The 21,003-nt window shown below is 38.0% G+C and overlaps 1 protein-coding gene across 14 annotated transcripts in view; it reads right to left on the bottom strand.

The window, feature by feature from the left end:
* RALGPS2 (Ral GEF with PH domain and SH3 binding motif 2) overlaps window positions 1-21,003 on the bottom strand; it is a 133,851-nt gene that overhangs the window by 67,443 nt on the left and 45,405 nt on the right. For 12 of the 14 annotated variants that reach the window (XM_031595576.2, XM_031595581.2, XM_090145995.1 and 9 more), the window contains exons 2-5: window positions 20,326-20,457; window positions 16,855-16,983; window positions 7,930-7,980; window positions 2,205-2,288 (exon numbers count right to left, since the gene is read on the bottom strand). In XM_031595576.2, coding sequence (XP_031451436.1) covers window positions 2,205-2,288; window positions 7,930-7,980; window positions 16,855-16,983; window positions 20,326-20,382 — 321 coding nt within the window. In that variant the 5' untranslated portion in view covers window positions 20,383-20,457. The remainder of the gene's footprint in view (window positions 1-2,204; window positions 2,289-7,929; window positions 7,981-16,854; window positions 16,984-20,325; window positions 20,458-21,003) is intronic. The other 2 variants (XM_031595583.2, XM_031595585.2) reach the window with 1 other exon arrangement.

Raw genomic sequence — 21,003 nt, 5'->3', positions numbered from 1 at the left:
AGATAAAACAAAGTCGATAAACCAAGCAAAAAAATTTGGTAAGCATTCTGCAGAAAAAAAAAAACACACTGCAACAACCTTTGAAAAAAACAGCTAAAATCTAAATTGATCACAAAACCAAAACAGTGTAAGAATGAATGGGAGACAAGATAACACTACAGCAATAAATGAATGGAATTTTGCTAGATGAAATTTCTGTTATTCTAAGAATACTGCATTTAGGTGTTTTCTAAACATTATTTAGATGCTACTAAGATGTTAATTCCATTGTTAAGACCTTTAACAACTGCTAAGTCACAGGCTGGCTCTGGCCAACTCTACAATGCACACCTTCCCTCCCTCTGTCCTTAACATCTCTGACTGGTTAGACACTTTTAAACTGTGCCTCTGTAATGACAGACAGTTTGCAGACAGTTAATTGCTTATTCACATGACCTGACTTAGCCGCCTTACTTCTTTCTAACAACTGTATTATTCCAATTCTTTAATATGTTTCAAGTTAAGTCTGAGAAACCTGGCTCTGCTCAGCCTGACTGAGAGGGGATCTGATTAAAGTTGATAAACATCTAAAAGGACACGGGAGGCAAATGGACGAGGTCAGACTCTTCTCAGTGGTGTGTAGTGACAGAACAAGGAGCAATAGCCTAAAAGTTCAACACAGGAAGTTCCATACTGATATGGGAAAGAAATTCTTTATGGTAAGGGTGATGGCCCACTGGAACAGAATGCCCAGAGAGGTTGTAGAGTCTCCTTCCACAGAGATATTCAGGACCCAGCTGGACACTGACCTGTGTGGCCTGCTTTAGCAGGGAGGTTGGACTCAGTGATCTGCTGAGGTCCCTTTCAACCCCTGTTGACTGTTTAGCCAATTTCTGCAGTTCCTTATTATGTTATACCAAAATTGTAAGTATGGTAGTTGACGTACACTAATGTGGCCCTTACTACAAAAGCATTTTGGGATATTGAGCAAAACAGTATGTTTCTTCAAAGAGACAACTAATATGAATCGAGAGCACAATGTTGGAATCTGGTTTATCAGTGTAGAACTAGTCTCATGCTGGATATGCAGTAACTTCTCAAGTTAGACCAGGAAGATTTCAGCCAAATACTGGGTGGGGATGGAACAGATTTCAGAAGGTGATGTTACAGGCACAAGAATTTCAAGGCACAACATCATTTCTTCAGTCAAGAGGTGAATCAGGCAAACCCACTCCCAGACATGCACTTTAATCATTAGATGGCTAAGTACTATTCTAAGTGTAGATATATGATAAAGCTTGGTCAAATCTTGAATATGAGCAATAATGGAAAGTGTGAAAGCATACAACAAAAGACTGAAAAAGTCAGAGGCTCAGTCTGAGTTTGAGTTGATTAACAAAGATGTTCAAGCCATGATTCTGGGCACAGAAAATAAATAGGTCTGGAAAAGAGCTTTTATACTGGAGACATTATTAAACATTTACAAGAGGAGAAAAGAGGGTAAGAGAATTACTTCATCTGAAAGACAAAAATAAGGTATTAAATAAAAAGGCATTACAGTTTTGAGATGCGGCTGGCTAACTACATAGCTGCAGTTCTGCAGCTTTAACAGAGGAGAAGGCTAAAATTGTAATCTTGTTTTACACAAAGAAATTTTTAAGAAAGCCACAAGTCTCAAATGCATAACTGGAAAATTATGCAAAATAGAGAATTAAAAAATAAGCGTAAGACAATTGATGTTTGGAATTTTTAAGTTTGCTCAGAATCACCTTAAAAAGATAATCATACTGACAAGAAGTTCTTATTTCTAGGGACAAACATCTAACGAAGCAAAAGACATAATTAACAGAAGGAAGTACCTAATTATGACTCCAGAAGTCCTACATAGTAAGCTTTTGATGTGAAATGATTATTCCCATCGTTATGAAAAGGACAACCAGCATGTCTGGGAAAAATGCTTAATATTTTCCTCATTTTATTCATTAGTAGCTGCTATTTAAAAAAAATCCAAAACCAAAACCAACACAGCTATTTGTTTAGCACTTGAGCCGTGATCTTTCTGTACTAGCTGAAGATAATGAACTCTTTTAAGCAATTACTTGCAATTTTCAAATAACCAGCTGTGATCAACAAGAAGTGATGTGCCAGAACACTTAATTCACCAGATGTTTTAAACATATACATGTAATTACAGTGAATTTAAAAAAAAAAAAATAGCAACTCACATGGTTGAATCTTCTGGTGAAAGCAACTGCGTTTGGAGCAGAACTATATTTCTCTTTTTTATTCCAACCACAGCTTGCCAGCTCCTGCAAGAACAAAGATGAGAATTCACTTTTTGCATCTGTGAGTGTTCAGAGCCATTGCCATAGAGAGAAGCATCGTGAAAGTTTCAAAATAACAGAGCAATAAGAAGTTGACATAATAAATACAAGAGTCGTACTTTTCCTATTTTCTTCTGTAAACTGAAATTCTGTAAGTATTGTTTCCAAATGCTTTTGAATTATTAGATTTCATCTTCTGTTGAATTAGACTTTTTTTTTTTTTTAATTCAGCTATTATTAAAAGCTAAGGAAATAATTCAAGATCCATTTGCTAGCACAACAAAGCTAACACACAAAAATACTGCTGTAAGCATGAATCTGAACTAGGAAGAGGAGTGTGTCTTTTGTCTTTAATTACCTTCTGAAGATATTTAAGTTTAGATTATAAAACATTACATCAACCAAGACATGTCCTGTTGTTTTAACTTGGCATGCTGCATTACAGAAATACCAAAATGGTCACCTTCTGCAGCAACAATAAAAGAAGCACTACTTCCAGTTTTCCATTCCAAATGAGCCAATTTTATGTGAAGCTGAGCAACATTCAGCATTTAAGAAAGGTTTGTGGAATAAAATGGTGCAAGATGGTTTGCTTAAAAAGAAAAAAACTAAAGCCACTTTGTTGCTGTACTTGAGCTGTAATGCCTCCTGTCTGTGCAACTTACACAGCAGTTGGGCAAAAACACCATATTCACTGTTATTTACTACCTCTTAATTTCAAAAAAGCATTTTTAACTAGGAGCTGTAAAAATCTAAATTTACTACTGAGCTCTTCTACTCGTATACAGTAGCACACAGAACAGACCCAAATACATTCAGCATACAACCTACTCAGCAGTGCCAGTTGAAACTATCAGGAACACTATCCAGAACAGAGACAGCTGAATTATTAAAGCAGCATAATAGCAAAGCACAGCCCTTAGTTTTCATTTATTCATGCTTTCTCTTCACATCTTTCACTCCAAAGTGCTCTCAGTTTTATTACTGTATTGATAACCACTTACTGAAAACAGTATTACACCATACATGTCAATTATCATATCAGTTAAGATTAAAAACAAAAATCAACACATAATTAACAATAGTGCTGTTTAATGCAGTCAGGTATTAAAATTATCTAGCATCTGAATATTTGAAGCTCTAACCTCAGCACAGCATGTTATCCCACACCGTTCTGAATTTTGTTTTTAATTAGAAGTTCTTAATGTTTTCAACCAACATCCCAAAGCTACTGAAGAGTCTCACGCCAGTTAAGAGAGATCTTCAGTTCTTCCACTTGTTTAAGTCTGGCATGCTGGTCTGCACTTGCTAGAGAAGGCTGATGCTCCCTCCTACCCAGGAAGAATGCATTCTCCAACTCAGCATTCTAGAGCCATTCCTTCAAATGTCACTATGAAGTCCCACTACCAGCACCTACCCAAGAAAATGCTATCCTGTTCAACACGTGCTCAACACATGTGCCCATCTCCTTACATCAGCTCATCAGTGACTATGCACAAGACAACCATGCAACTGTGATCTACTCCTATTGCAAAGAACAGGCTGAGAGGTGAGGAAACCATCCAAAAGATCTTGGCTTGCATTCTCTGTCCCTCAGCACCCCCAGTGATGCAGTTTCCATCAGAACAAAAAAAAAAATCACGGCTTTGCACTTGGGGAGAACACAAGTTGATTCATCCTTACTGGCACCTGATGATTACACTTCCTTAATAGCAGAAAAAGAAATCTAGTTGCTTTCTCAGGTTTAGAAAAAGCATGGCAATTTGTTAATAATTCAAGGCACACCTTTCTATCATTTCAATTCCTTGTTACCAAACAAAAAAGCTATGATGGTTAAAGATATAAGTGACCCATTGCCCTGGCACTGTGTTAAGGTTGCATGCAAGTTTTGCCTCAGAAGCAGACCTGGTTTAGATGGCTCTGGGGTTTAATGACATTCATGTGATTAACAACAGTAGTGGTATTTTTTAAGCCAAATCCATTACCAAGAATCTTTAGACAGTACGTGGAAGTATTAAGATAAGGGCCCAATTTATAGTTATATACTAATATCTGATGGGCACAGGTGCAACATCTCACTCAGACTGAAATGTACATAGAATTATTTGAAAAAAAAGAGGTCTCCCTGTCTTTTCAATTTTAATTGCATACAGCTTCTTCTGACCTGAGAACTAACCTGTACGTCCCTTCCTTTTCCATTGAGAACTAACATAACTTAGGAGTATGTGAGATACAAGGCAACTGGCCTCCTTCTACCTGTGAAGGAACACTGATGGACAGATATTACTCACATGCTGTCAGTATCTTCAGCTTCTTTTGTGCAAATGTGAGAAGTACTAAACTAGCTACAGATATTTTTCACTGAAGGCATCATGTGGCTTCTTCTTATGTAGCACAGATTTCTTAAAATGAATTTATTTCTAGATATGTTCATCTACTCTCACAACATTTTCTTTTAAGAAGTTAGTTTCTTATTTTCTTATGCTTCTCCCTTTTGTGGTATACACTAATAAGGTAGAACAGTCAACAAAATTAGATGTGTTTTCTTGACATTTCTTATCATCTCCCAGTGATTTTCTGTAGGTTTGCTCATAAAACATAAGCTACAATACTGGAGAGGCAATGTTACAAGAGCAGCAAGTTACAAGGTATGGAGTGCTGGCTTGATCCACTATATCCACATCATTTGATTCCTTGTACTCGTTATGCAGCTGACTGCTCATCCTATGCAAGCAAGACTGAGAAGAGCAAACTACCATCAAGCTCAAGCAGTGGAATTTCTACATTTGCAGAGCATTAGGAAAAGTCCTAACTATTTACACTACTGGTTTGATTTTTTGATACCCAGTCCTTTAAAGCTCAGTGACTACAGAACAGGCATTGTGTAAAAGCATACAGATGATACACTGATTTGCAGGAGGATGGGGGGACAGGATGACACGATATGACCTGCATAGCAGTAATGCTTAGCTTTAGAAGTACACGCATACAGAAAGTACTTCAAATAATCAGATAAAAAGGTAATAGACTTTAAGGATCTCAAAAAAGAGCTAAAAAAAAGATATCCTACTAGAAGGATCAGGGTAAACATATCCTGTCAATCAAAAAGACTAAGGATGTCCTGAAAAGAGATCAAATGGGATGCTCTTTGAAGGATTTAGGAGAAAAGAAAAAAAAAGGGGGGGGGGAGCTTGCTGAAATCATGAAAGCTAAATCATTAAAACATTTTCAAGTACAGATCAAAAAGCAGCCTTTGAAAAAATCTGCAAGTAGATAAATGATGAAATCAGCAACCACAGCTAAGATATTTTCAGCAGATGCATTTAGTGGAAGCCAAACATTCTTCACTGATCCATACAGAGACAAATAACAAAAGCCTGCTACCAGTAAAATAGATTGTAGTGCTCTAAAGGTGACTGATGAGCTGAAAGAGACTTCCACGCTACTGATAATGTAGATAATAACATGAGAAATAAAAATTAAGCTTGAAAGGTGTGAAGCAATGCCCACAGGAAAATGCTAATTGTACCAAAAAAAGGATGAACAAATTTAAAATTTATTATAGTTGCTACAAAAACTCTGAAAACATCAGATCAAGCCAGGCTATATTCAGAAAGGAATACGGAGTCATTTAAAAACAAAACAGAGAACAAATCATCCATATATTATCCCAATACATCTACAGATCTCACATCTTGAATACAAGATGTGTTTGGTTACTCTCACTTTTCTTTTTACAGAAAAGATATGAATCAGTCAGAGAAACACAGGACACAATGGATACAGTCTGAATTCATTTCCTCTCCTATGTAAGAAAGAACCTGAATAGAGTTGCTTTTTCAAATGAGATCAGAAAAGATACAACAGAAAGGCAATGAAAAGGTGCATGGTACAGAAAAAGCAAATAGAACATCTACTATTGAATAGAAGAGCACAAGTTACATAGAGAGTGACATGAGCAGCACACATAAAAGAAGCATTTTCATATTATATACAAGAAATAACAGTAAAATGTGAAGATCTAACATATAATTGAGTTCAGTGGGGATGAGCCCCAATTAGTCAAGGAAGAAATGTCCTGTGGGCTGTTAAGCATGTTACATGGGTGCAACTTGCAGCTCCAAGTTTCCAGTTGATGAAGTTTAGGAAGGATTTATCCATGATTAAATGCACTATTTCTCATACTATCTCTCAGCCTTTACTGCTGGCCACTTGGTGAGGCTAAGAGGACTGCTGACAGTCACTCTGATGTTCGACATTTTCCTGAGACAAAAGACAAATTTCATTTTAACCCCATAATTTTTAGACATGTGAACAAAAAAACTTGGCTAATTACCAGCTAAATTAAACTACAGTTAGGACTGAACGCATAAGTGAAGCAAATGCTACGTGTAAAAGCATCCCTAGCCCTGATACATTGCTATACAATGATGCTAAAAATGTTACATAAAATACTGAACAAAGCTGATCAACTCCAGATGGACCTCACTGTTCTATGAGGTTGAGACAGCATTCCTGAATCTTGTTATTGTATAACTGGGCCACGTGTGCATGTGTGCTCTCTGAGCAGAACAAAGAGCAAAAGCACAGAAAAGTTGCCATATTCGTTAAAAAAATATAATGGACAAATTGTGGTATTCAAGCTTAGGGGTGCTATTTGGTTTTGGCTTTGATTCAATAGACGCTGAGGTTCTGGAGTGTGTCCAGAGAAGGGCAACGGAGCTGGTGAGGGGTCTGGAGCACAGGTCTTATGAGGATTAGCTGAGGGAGCTGGGATTGTTCAGTGAGGAGAAAAGGAGCTCAGGGGAGACCTTATCACAGTCTACAACTGCCTGAAGGGAGGCTGTGGTGAGGTGGGGTCAGCCTCTGCTCCCATGTAACTAGTGATAGGACAAAAGGGAATGGCCTCAGGTTTGCCAGGGGAGATTCAGGTTGGCATCAGGAAATACTTCTCTGAGAGAGTGGTCAGGCATTGGAACAGGCTGTCCAGAGGAGTGATGAAGTCACTGTCCCTGCAGGTGTTCAAGAACTGTTCAGATGTTGTACTGAGGGATGTGGTTTAGTGGGAAATACTGGTGAGAGGTAGAGGGTTGGACTGGATGATTTTGGATGATTTTTCTTACCTGGGTGATTCTATGATTCTTCCTATCATACCTTTAATATATACTGAGATACACGACCAACTTTAAGGCAACAAAGCAAGCACTGTAGCTTATTTATTAAATTCTTTGGAAAAAAAAAAATCACAAAAAATGTCAACTCAGATTATCAAACCACGTTTTTGAACATACCATCTGCAATCCATCCTATTAACTTAGCTTTTCATTTGGATCTATTAGTAGTTGGAACCTAGAATGTTCTCATCAGAATAGCCAAATTAAGATGTTTATCAAACAGACATTGAAAACCAGCTTCACTTCCAGCACTGGTTGAACACATTTAAATTTCCATTCCTCAAACAATTAGTTCCAGATATTTGTGTTAAATAACATCTGCTTCAGATCTATACAAACTGTAAAAGAAAATGAAATTTATTGAACATACTTACGCTTTGCAATTCCAGAACGTGTGCACAGGCATAACCCTTTTCATTTAAAATTGAAAAGCAAACCAATGAACAACTCACCTCTGGCTGAATTGCTTTAAATACGGGGACATCCATTAGTGTTATCTGACCCTGAAATAAGAAATCACCAGTTAATTTCAAAATTAGCTTAGCAACTAATTGAATTACTACACCGCAGGAAAACAAGTACGTTGTTCTGTTCCGTTTTCTTTTGTGATTACATTTTCATCTAGTAGCAAGCCTCAGAGGTTTTGGCTCTCACCACACAGCCATCCTGCAAAATTAAAGCACTCTGAACTATACATTTAATAAGATAAACAAATCATGAGAAATTCTTCTCAGGAGCATAATTCTACAGTCAGGTATTCAAGTCAGAGCTTGAATTTAAAAAGTTTTCTATAAGGATCTATCCAAGAATACAAGGGCCTCACTTCAATTACTCAAGCACAATTTCTCTTCAAACTATAATGTACACGATTCTATTAAAAAAACACCTAAAGCCTGCAGTTGACACTTGGACCATATTTGAACCATGTGAATAACCAAGCCAAGTAATTGTTCAGTTACAAAGCAACAGTTAAAATTAAATACAGCTATCTCACCTTGGTGTCAGAATCACCAAGTACATTTTTATTGTGAGACTTCTGTTTCGCTTTGAAAGGGAAAAGCAGGACTAGCAAAAACAGCCAAAGACCACGTTTGGCTTTTTCAATTGTATACAGAGCCTCACATGAAGCTTTCACTTCAGGACTGTTGCCTGCTTTCAAATTCAAAGGAAGAGATCGCCTCTTCCTGGTGTCCAGACAGCACAGAAATTCTACTGCCATCCAAGTCAACTGCAAGTACACTTTTAACAATGAATCCAGAGGCTTTGTTCAGTCGTCCTTGCAGAAAAATTCAACTAGTGTGCTCTGGCTGAAAGAGAGCAGGTGCAAAGAGATGCACCTACTCTAACAAAATGAGCATGTTTTCTCCTGAAACAATCACATTTACAGACTGCAAATCTCCTTGACCTTCACTTCTCTTTTTTGATCTAAACTCAGACAACCAAACATAACCATAAAAAATTATCAATCAATTTAACTGAGTCCATACTTCCAACTATAAACAGGACAATATGCTCTCTCAAACATGTCTGAACACCTTTATAAAAGTGAAACTGTGTGAGTTTTACATAAACAAGACATTCTTGGTCCTGTAACATGAATATACTCACATCTGGTTAGAAGCATTTAACATATCTTTCATTTATTAACATTCACCAACTATTTAAAAAACAGTTTAAAAATGAGACCCCAAACCACATTTTAAAATTTGGTTTAGCGCTCAATTGATCAGCAACAGTACCAGTTTCATCAGTAGCAATTCTATCATGCCCTGGAAGTTTCAATGAAGTTGAGCATATCAGACACAGATACCTCCCCCTCCAAGTTCGTTTAAGTGGCAATGATTAGTAAGAGCAGAAATTCAGGACTATAGTAGTCCAACATATTCTTTGCCTTCAAAATTAATTCTCTGTTCACTTGCGCTCACAGCAAGTACAGTAAAAATAAACAGATTTCTGTGAAAACCAAAGAATGCCTTTTGAATGTGAAGCAATCTAAATCAAGCTGCTTTTTTATTGCGAGGTTAAAAAGTGACTTATTCTTGAAGGAAAAAAACAATGACTTTTAGCACTGAAGCTGGAGACTGATTCAGCGTTAAGTTTCAGCATCGTTTTGTTTTTGAGGTCATCAGGCTCACTAATGCAGAAATGCCAACATGAAGCCTGTTGCCCAGACACGGAATTGTTGCTTACCACAAAAAATACTGACAGCCCTAAGTCATTTCTGGCAAGGTGAGTGGGCAAATCTGTGAAATCGAGCCGAGACAACACAAACTCTTCCAAATGTGGTTAATAAAACTTTGCTTTCGAAGAATTCAAAAGGCAGGCGCAGGAAATACTGTTCAGTTTTCATGGCATTTCCCACTGTCTCCTAACTGGAGCAGATGAAGCTGAAGTTGAGTAGGCAAGGATGAGAATCCTTGGGTAATGACTGAAGCACCACTCTGCCAAGAGCCACAGCTATAGGTGGAGGGTATGGCTGGAGCTTTACAATCCACCAAGTATCAGAAACTTCTGAACATGTAATAGAGCACATTCTGGGTTATGTTATACTGTAGCTGGCTCAACAAATACAGCGTTAGCTTGTCAGTTTAACAGCATGCCTTCTTAGTGAGAAAATCTACATTCAAAGCTCTTCAGAGCAAACAAATAGGCAAGGCATGCCTCGGGCTGGGAAAGATGTCTGACAGGCAGAACAAATACGCAGAAGTATGATTATATTTTAAAAAGGAATGGGAAAAATCTTGTGAACAGATTTCTAGAGTTAATAAGAGTTAAAACTAATAGCAAAGACGTGTTCATAAAAAACTTATTCTAAGGAAGTTGAAAGATCCAACATTAAGTAAGTCAGATTTCATAGCAAGTTTTCAGAATGAAGGGAAACCTTCATGCTTAGAGGCCCAAGTTTAGACTCTGGCTAAACAGATAAGTAAAATAAAATAGGCAAATACAGGACACTCCAGTCCTGTAACATCAGTTTGCAGAACTACGTCTTTACTCTATTGCATGCCTTCTAAACCTTTCAGGTAATACATTGTTTGAGGTAAATATGTGTCAGAGTTTGTCACAGTGCTACTCAATATAAGAAATGAATGTGAGAATGGAGGGGAGAGGTGAAATCAAAAGGATGGGCACTTAAGGTTAAAGGCAGCTGGGAAGACTTTCTGAAACAATTCGTTCATCAAATTTGGGATATTTTTAGAGTTTTTTGTTGTTTTTTCTTTTTGTATTAGTTTTGTCCTTTTTTAAGTAAAATTGAAATAAAACTTGTTATAAATATATATTAATGATATAAAAACATCCTCACAAAAGAAACAAAACAAAACAAAAAAAAACCCTAACATTCAAGTGCAAATCCTCCTCACCAAAACAACTATGCAAAATTGCAACAGAAATGAACCAGAAAACCAATTTGTTGTTTGTGCAAAAATAGAAAAGAACGTGCAAATGTTTTGCTTCCCAGGGCTCCCACATTTCTGACCTTGATTGAATTGAACTGCTTAAGCTACCTTGGAGCATTGTTCCTTTCAGTACTGATGCCTAAACAAACGATTACTTTCAGAAAAAATGCACACATTTTAAATAGGGAACTGTGTATTTGCATTGAAGAAAGCTACACCCACCACAACTCAGCATTAACTCTCATTACTAAAAACACCTGAAATAACTACTACGTGACTCCTAATAACATGACAACATAATATATACAGTGCTCAAAAAGCGACTGTGAGAAAATTTCAATTGTGTACATCAGTTTGCTACAGTGAGGCAAGCCAAGAATTACCTCTGATTGAGTTTTCAGCTGCATGTATTATAAAATTACACATGCAATAGAAAACCCTGAGTTTACTCTTAACTATCTTTACCTAAGCTCTTTGATTAGACCAAGACTGGGAAACTTCCTATTTTCTGTCGTTCCAGAAGTGAGATGGCCAGTAACTTCATCTATATGTTGTTCTTCATTAATATTGTCAATTAGATCTTAGTTAAAAGCTCTAGAATGTTACTAGAAGAGATACTATTTTAACATACAGTTAATGTACTTCCAGCCCCTCAACCTCTTGAGGAATCCTACAAGGGAGAATCGCCTTCACAAAACAGCAAGTTGTCACCCTGCAGTTAGGACACAGGAACATTAGCTGGAGGGCAGCCCTCTACTGCAAAAGCTATGAGAGTTTTTTGTATGTAGTGGAAAGATATCATCTGGGGACGCTCCTCAGCAACAGAGTTTAAAAATATTTAGCTCTCCTGGGTGTTGAGATGCTGGACTTGTTAAGAACTAAGTACTTCAAAACAATAAAATGACGACCACATCACTTCACATGAAGGTATTTACCCCTCTTTCAGGCAAGACTGTCGCACCGTATGTTTTTCATCCAGGTGAGTAAGTCACACCTTACAGCGCTGCTCCTTTGCACACACAGGTCACTGAAATGAAATTTTATAATGCTCCCTAATTCCTTCTCTCTCTTCTGTGAGCACTGGACTGCCCTCCTGCCAGAACACCTGTAACTTAAGAACATCTAGCTGTAGTTAGCACCACTGCATCAAGCTCCTCTCTGTGCCCTACACGGCCATTCACATTTGATGATGCAGACTACAATCCCTCTTTTTCCAGCCCTTTGCAAGCCTCAGCTCCTCCAGCCAGGCTGCTTGCTTCGCACAGGCTCTCCAGTCGTGTACCTACCCTGCAAGGACACTGCACATCCCAGAGCTCCTGGAAAGAAACCCTCATTGTGAAAAAGAAAAACCAAGTTTCTGTCTGAAATGAAAAAAATAGTCTGCATTCTGGTTACTGAAGGACACTGCGATAATCTGATTTTCCTTGAAGCCATGTTGGTTTGAGCAGCACTTCATAAATTGTTTCTTAATCTGAATTTTTAGAAGGAAATATATCTAAGCCTTCCAACTTGGCTTAGCACTGCCTCTGTGGGCTGCCAGAACACTTTTCCTCTCTGAAAAAATAGCTAAGCTTCTGTTAAACACTGCATCAGTAGTAAAATACTTCTGCTGCCCAAAACGAAACAGGGGAATTAAAGTTCCCGTGTTGAAACTCTACTTGTTTTCTCACAATGTCCACTCCAAAACTTTTATCAGTAATAATTCTTCTACACACTAAAATTTCTTCTTCTTGCCCTCACTGCAAACATACTTGTTTAATATTCTCCTCTAAAGCGAAGCTAACAGGAACACATGCAAGCTTTTGTTTGGTTGGTTTTTTGAAATCAGATGCTCCCAGGGCCCAGCACTCTGCTTTATTCAGCCTGCTCTCAGATGCAGACAGACTGCCTCAGGCTCCCTAAGGCACTGACACCCAGTGCAGTAGATGGTGAACCTGGTGGAGCCCTGCACAACAGAGAAAGGATGCCCTACAGGGAACCTGGGGCCAGCCCAAGTTACTTCTGTTCCATTCTAGACGTGGGGATTCAACAAATCCAAGATCTCTTTCTGCACAAACAACGTGGCTTAAAATGAGCTTATTTGTAAATTATTTTCAAAGCAGTATTGCTTCCAATATTTATTTGACAAAGCTCAATGCAAATCAAAATGAGAAATGCACATACGTGTTAATCCAAATCTACTTTGTAGCAAAGACTATGTCATGGAATAAAGAATCCTTCTCAGATAACTGGGTAGGAAAAGAAGCAATGGATTTATGCAGCCGCGCTTCCCTTAAGTCTACCTCAAATATTTACACCACTGTGGTGAAGTTGATGAATAAAATGGAAAAGCAAGTCAAAAAGTTAAAAACAGTCAAATAATTAAACAGTAGCTGCCTAAGGAATCAGAATTTACCGTAAAGCAAAAAAATAAATATTTCTCCAACCTGAGGTTTGCCAGCATCTTAATTTGGAGCTTGAGCTCCCAAAGCATTTTTCTTTTTTTCCTTTAGTCCCACCATCCCCACCCCCCAAATTGTGCCTGTACACTTGAAACCACAGTTCTCCTTTCAAACAAAATGGACAGCATTCACTGTAGCCGTGTCTATCCTGTAAACATATTGAATGGCTGCAACTGCAGGGCCAGGCACCAGTGGGTAATGCTGGCACCAACTTGATTTGTGGCTTTCAGCTGTTTAAGGAAGAAGTGAGCAGTGATCAGCCTAAACGTTGGTATTTGAACAGGGACAGACTCCCATCAGTTACACCAGAAGGCAGCCTGTAGGATCTTTAGCAGAGGACAAACATGTCCTGCTTTATACCCACTGAATGGCATTCTTTTTCTCCAGGTTTAAGAAACATGCACTCAGTGAACACATCTTCCCAGAAACTCTGCTTTTAAGGTATGTGTACAGCAAGCTCCACGTTTTCAACAGCAGCAGCCGGGTCTTGAGATCTCACCCATTCCAGCTGCAGCGTGGCCCTTCCCAAAATAGCCTTTAACCTTACTTTAGCCTGAACATCTGCCTGTTGCCAGCTCTGTAACTGTAATATTATACCTTTGTTACAATAATCATTACTGCTACTGTTCAAACTGGAACCCTTGAAGATATGTGGTACTTTTGTTAGAAGGTTACTAAGGACAAACTAGAAGGCCATCACATAAACTTGCACACCAACTGTACTGAAGTGTAACACCAATTTGGCCATTGCCAAAGGGAAGAATGTGAAAATAAAATTACCAAAAACATCTTCAATTTGGTGAACAACTTTCTCAAAATACAGGATTAGGATCAATCCATCTTCTCCTCCACCTTGTCTCTTGTTCACCCACTCACCAAATTAATTAAGCTTTAAAATAGCAGTGATGTCCCTAACGCAGTGGGACCTGAGAAGACATCTTGGTGTCTCATATTGGTATTGAAACTGCAAGCACAAATAATTTCCAGTATTTCTGAACTTAACATCATTCCAACTTTTGCTCTACCCCATCTGTACACAGCTACCTGCTTTCATCAAAACACAACCCAACGTAAAAGATGCAGGACGAAACTTTCCATTGCTGACATTATCACTTAACTCTCATCTTTATGGCAATTCTATCTCTTAAGAGTCAAAGCTCCCTGATAATTATCCAACTAGCTCTTCTGCAACAACTTGCTTTTATTGCTGTTCTACTGCTTTTAGCACATTATCTTCTCTCTGTGCATGAAGTACTTACTTCACAATTGATCTCCTCAGTTCACCACTTGAGAAAATACTATTTTAAAAGCAGTATTCATTCTACAGCTGCTTACTGTATGCACCTTTCCCTAAATCACAGATGTCAGAAGTCTGCACTGCATCTGTTTTACAAGAGGTACAAACTAGAAGCTTTCTCATACTTCCCAAAACCCATGCATAACATATCCATGTCCAGTCTGAGGGGTACATACCCATTATTATGATGAAAGCCTCACTAGCATAGCTTTGCATTATCACTGATGCTGGCATCCTCAATGCGAAAAACCCAATGAAAAGTTTACACTTTTCCTTTAAGGTAAGACTGAAAACAGTAAGAATAAGGAAACAGCCAATAAAATAGAGACAAGTTTAAGGAGTCAAAGGTACTTTTCTGCCAAGGTACGTAAGTTTTTGGCAAGCCAACCTATTTCCACAACCTTCAGCAAGAATGATCAGCATTCAAAAAAGCAACAGTGCAAGACCAGATGAACTTGCCCAAAGAACCGAACATCAGCTAGAAAGCACACCTGCATACAGAAACATTAATGAAAGAGAAATGAAATTAATCATAACCTTGCTAAAGGATCGTACACTGACCACTGGAAATTCTACTCAACTGTTAAAAATGCTTTGCAACACCTCAGATCCACTTACAGCAAACAAAACCTGAATGTCCTATGTAGGTTGTTCTGAAATTAATGCCTCCTATTTATTTATTTCCATGGAAACTACAGTAGAACACAACAGCACTATCAGATAGAGCAAATTACCAGCTACAAAACACTGTTTTCCAATGCAATCACCACCATTAGCTATGCATTTCCAAAAGGGATGATCAGGAGCCCGCATGCTGTGCACATCAAAACCTGCACCAGCAGAGCTGAGAAAAGAACAAAATATCACACTCTATAAATGAAAACAGCAGCTGCATGTCCACAATGCAACACGTTTAAACAAAAAAAAACAATCATAACTGCAAGTGAGACCCTACCCAGTTTGAAGCACCATACATCGCTCACTTGAATTAAAGAACCCAATGGCTCAGGCTCTGCAGGATATCCAACTGATATTTCTGTACCACTGAGCTCAAAAGAAAAACACACACAAAGGATGCAAGAATTAGCAAAGTTCAAGGAGTACAGAATAGTCCAGAAATTATTTCACCTTCTTTGTACATAGAAAGTAAAATCCAATTACCCATCTTTGACTACATAATAAATGCATTACAGACACAAGTCTGAGAAGTACTGGAAGAGAAGTGATATTCATGTGTTATCTGTAAAAAAAAGTTCTTGCAACGTAAGTGCTACAAGATGACACTGAGTGGAACTTAGGAAGTTCTGTGTTTATCCCAATAAGAATACCTACAAGTAACAAACACTCTCTACTTATTTATTATTGAGCTTAAAAATTTCTATGCTGCTGAAGACTTTAATCCAGAGAACCTATAATCCTGAATCACAGCCACCAGGTGTCCAGCAGGACTACCTCAAAAGCTATCCTGTTGGAGAAGAGCTGAAATGCAACAAGCCTGACTGCACATCACACAGGCTTTCTGTAATATAACTGAAACACCATCTGGGCAGCTCATGTGTAAGTCAACCCTAAGTGTTTTTCTTGGGAAAGTGTAAAAAATTACTACAATCCCTTCAAGGGTGGGCAAAGATTATTAGCAGTTTTGATTATACCATTTCTTATTTTCATACAGGACTGCTCTGTAAGAATGAGTGAAAATTTCTATCTTGCTAAACGTCATCACAAGTTGTTAGTAACTTCAGTTAGGATGAGTGTGCACCATTTGCCAGCATCTGCAACTGCCTGAGCAATAAAACTAGGCATCTTCACTTCATTACCCAATTAGCATACATTAATAAACCATCAAAAGGTTTAAATAAAATGCCTCCAGAAAAAAAACAAGTTCAGATCAAGTATATCCTAGCAACTAAAATATGTGTCAGAATCAAGCTGCATCATACAGAAATGAGTCTCTGATCCATGCTGCATACAACAGTGTGAAAAAATGCCTGGAGAGCATAGCCCCAAAGGACTACACAGCATTAACCAGAATCTGGATCCTGTGCTGCTCTTCATTGTCTACCTATGAAAGCAAAAGATGAAAGAAATTACTCACAAAACATACAGGATCTCCTATAGGGAAGGGAAAGCTACCAAAAATAATAATAATAATAATAATAATATATATATATATATATATACACACATATGTATATATACACACCATCCCACAAACAAACAAAAATTACTTAAATTGCTTACTGCATATTCTTCTGGTGTAACCTTCAGAACATCAAATACCACTGCATCAAAGCTCTTCTTCAGTTCAGCTGAACCTTTGTCACTCAGGGATTCGGAACTGCTGCTCTTCTGCAGGAACAAACAAAAACACTAACAATATTTTGGTTTCCTCATTTTTACATTGCCATGAGCAAAATTTCTTTTCTAACACCACTGTTGCACTTTTTTCCTGTTGGGCAAATTAACAATTAAAAAAGCCACAGAACTTGCTTCCTCCTGACAAAAATCACTACAGTCAGAGACTCTCAAATTGGCTCCTGTGGACTTCAAAGGTGGTCCTCAACACACAAACCTTCTATTTCAAGGTGTAATTGAATTCCAGTGTCTCACTGGGAGAATAGTTAATAAGAACCAAAGTCTGAATTTCAAGCAAACAACAAATCACTGAAGGAGGAAAAAAGACAGTTAGCCCCAAAAGAATAGTTAACAAAGAACAGTATCAATCTCTTACAAGCTTTAAAATTTACAAAAATTGCACTGTGAGCTACATTACGTCTGCACTTAAGATGCTTATTATAAGCAATTATGTATCTTTTTAACAACTAAAATTTGAAAGAGATAGAGATATAGATGCAAATCTAGATTCTGTTCTATCATCACACTTTTTTCCCCATAGAGGATCAGATGCCACATCCAGATGTACACTTCTTGGACATTTATTTCAGACATGTACACACACAGCAAGTCACCACTTCACTGCCCCATGCTTTCCTGTGAAGACCTGATGAGCTATTTGCTTAGTTTCTTCTCACTTTTAGAAAGCTGGTGTAAAGCAAACTCTTGATTAAAAAAGCAAGAAATGAGATGTGACATTGACAAAAACATTATGAGGGAGCACAGTTACCACAATCAATAACCGTATTACCTTTTAATGCTTCTTCTTAATGCTTGCTGTAAGCATACTGTAATATGGGGCTGTTCAGTCTGGGGAAAAGGAGGCTGAGGGGAGACCTTATTGCTCTCTTACAAATCTGAAAGGTGCTCACAGTGAGAGCGGGGTTGGTCTCTTCCACTGGTGACACGACAAGGGGAAATGGCCTCAAGTTGCTCCAGGGTAAGTTTAGGTTGGATATCAGGAAAAACTTCTTTACAGAAAGGGTTGTTAAGCCCTGGAATGCGTTTAAAAACTGTTTGGATGTGGTGCTCAGGGACATGATTTAGCAGAGGGCAGTTAGAGTTAGGGTAGTACGGTTAGGTCGTGGTTGGACTCAATGATCTTTAAGGTCTTTTCCAACCAAAGTGACTCTATGGTTCTATATCTGCAAGTTTCAAGAATAGCAGAGCCTCAAACTAAGTGCTATCTGAGCTCCTATGTCATTTTTGCTTATGCATTGGAGGCTTTTAAGAGAGAGAAACCTAGCACTGATGCAAAGAACACTCACAATCTTGCTGGAACTTCCAACTCTGCAGTGGCAAAGCACACTGAACACAAAACAAAACCCACCTGGTTTTAACTTGGAGACTCTGAACTACTCCTAGGAGGTTGAAAAGACCCTGACCCATGTATTGAAGCACTTTCTAACAGACCTTGTAATTTTACTAACATACATGTCAGATCATGGTTATAGGTCACATACACAACAAATATCAATGAATGTTTTTGCCTGTTGTGGAAGCCCAGCTTCACTGCACTTTCAGTATCATCCTGTGTCATTTACACTGATGTCAGGGCAGGAGGGGAGATAGCACAGCGTCACTGATGCAGGTAAACAGTTATCGTGCTCTCATCTCTTCTCCTCAGAACCTAACAAAAGCAGGTCTTTATGGCTGTGCTACACATTTTGACTTCAGCTTCTCACTCACAACACAGAGCATTTGAACTCGTTCACAGTTCAGCAAACTGAAATTAACTCTTCCCCCCCCCCCCCCCTTAAGCATTTTTGTTGCAAGGATAAATAATGAATACACATGTAAATTTAACATTGTGGTTAGCTTCTTCTGACAGTGCCAGACATGCATTTTCAGTAACCAAGGTACTGCACTTTCAGAAGCATGTCACTTCCAACATCTTCTTCCTCCACGTTGTCCAAAAAAAGAAAAACCAACCTCAAAAACCCAACAAACAACTGGTTTCAAGCAAATTTATATGACACAGGTAATTATTACCTTCTTAAGCACAAAGTATTTGAAATAAAGTTTCAATTGTATTCAATTCTATCAGACATAACATAAACATACTGGGTAAAGTAAGAGCTTTTCTCTAAGAAAGGCTGTTACGTACCAAGAAATGGTCAAACAATACATAACAGCAGTACAGTGCTTGTGAAGTTTCTGGATGTGATTTGATTCTTTGTGATCACACAACACTTGTCCTTTCACCTTGTTTGTGGTGCTTTCCATATGTGTGTACAAAGAGCATGGAACACCTGCAGCCCTGCTATTAAAATGGATGCGTAAATATATATAAAATAAACATGTTTTAAGGTTCATATATTTATTCAAGGAAACAACTGTTGTCAGGACTTAGTGGATCTCATCATAGTGAGTTCAGTGTTCTTGAGCACTGTCTTCTAAATAAAGTGAAAAAAAATGACATCTACTGGTTGGACTGACTGGATGATCTTGAAGGACTTTTCCAAACTTGGTGATTCTGTGATACTGTTGTAAAAATGGGTTTTGTAATTTGACAGAAGCACCAACAATAAAATAAAACATGCACTGGCAATAAAGGAACTGTCCTCTCCAAGCAGAAAGCTCAGGTTCTTACTGTACGTGTGTACATGCCCACGTATGTATTCAGTCACTCAAAAGAGAAACAGCACTTCTGGAAAGACCACTCACAATAGACTGAGGGCAGATCTTAATATCCTTTCAGCCCAAGGCACTTCAGGAGAAAAAAAAAAAAGCTTACAGAAAGAGTGATCTGCAAGAAAACAGATCTTGCAAGCCCTCCATCAGCACTAAGAATTTATGAAGCAGTCACAACTCTCAGCAGTTCTGGCAAAAAATCCTCCAAGTTCTGGTACTGACTTCATTTTCCAGTCTCAATGAGTGGATGGTAAATGGAAAGCTACAGTAACTTCAAAGGAGGAGAAATAAGTGTCAGTTACCCCTACACTCACAACTACCTATCAAAGGCAAGAACATCTCCCACAGGCCTTGCCAACCTAGCTTCATGCATTAAGAGTGTCTATTATTGTTAAAATTCTCAAAGAAAAGCTTTCTTGTCTAGATGTGATGGAAGAGAGCACAGAAGAGGCAGTTACTGGCTATGGCAAAGCTGTCAATGCTAGCTGATGCTTTCTGTTGGCAAACAGAAGTCAGAGGTTTAAGTTATTCACATCTAAACTGGGGTATATAAAACCAACACATCAAAAACTTCCCATGCCAGACCTGTTGAAATAAAAAATTACTTTTTGGCGAATATAAAAAAAAAATAAAAATAATTGGCATTTATGATATTAAGTATCCACAGAGTTTTATAATCCTTACCTCTGAAGCAGTGGCTGCAATATTAACACTGCTTGACTGTCCGTTCATTAGGTCCATACTGCCCACAACATTAATCTCCAGCCCTACATTTACAGCAGAAGGATCATCTCCAAGGCAACTGAATGATCATTCCTACAAAGAGTAAAAAGGCAATTAGAAACTATTTTGCTCAAGTGTTTTAAACAAGATTCAGCATTGGGAAAAAAAAAATCCATCACAAAACAAGAAGTACTTCCAAAATGGCTATAGCACATCGAGGTCCAAACCTTAGACTCAAGCACATATCCTAAAATGATCCACTTAATGTCTAAACAGCTGAAGGTTCCATTGCAATCAGTTACTCAATGCCAGCATGGACTTTCGGTGCAATGCATACCAGGTATCAATATGTAAATTTACCCTAATAAAGCTCAGAATATGAACTATGTTGCAGGCTATTCTTTTCCTTTGACTACCAAAGTAAAGTACACTTAATCTATACTGTATATTACTATATCTTATAGAAAAGATGTTTACTATACAATTTCTTAGGAAATTAATGGATAATTCAACACCATCAATTGAAAGTTATCCCATTAGAAGCAATTTCAGAGTACGACTGGAATTTGCCTGTTTCACCACAAGTGATTCATATTATCGTTTGGAAAAAAAAATAGCAAAAAAACTCCAAAAGACAGG

The sequence above is a fragment of the Phasianus colchicus genome, chromosome 9, assembly GCF_987193195.1.
Source record: "Phasianus colchicus chromosome 9, bPhaCol1.hap1.1, whole genome shotgun sequence".
In the NCBI taxonomy this organism is placed as follows: Eukaryota; Metazoa; Chordata; class Aves; order Galliformes; family Phasianidae; genus Phasianus; species Phasianus colchicus.
This window is presented reverse-complemented; position numbering and strand designations above follow the sequence as displayed.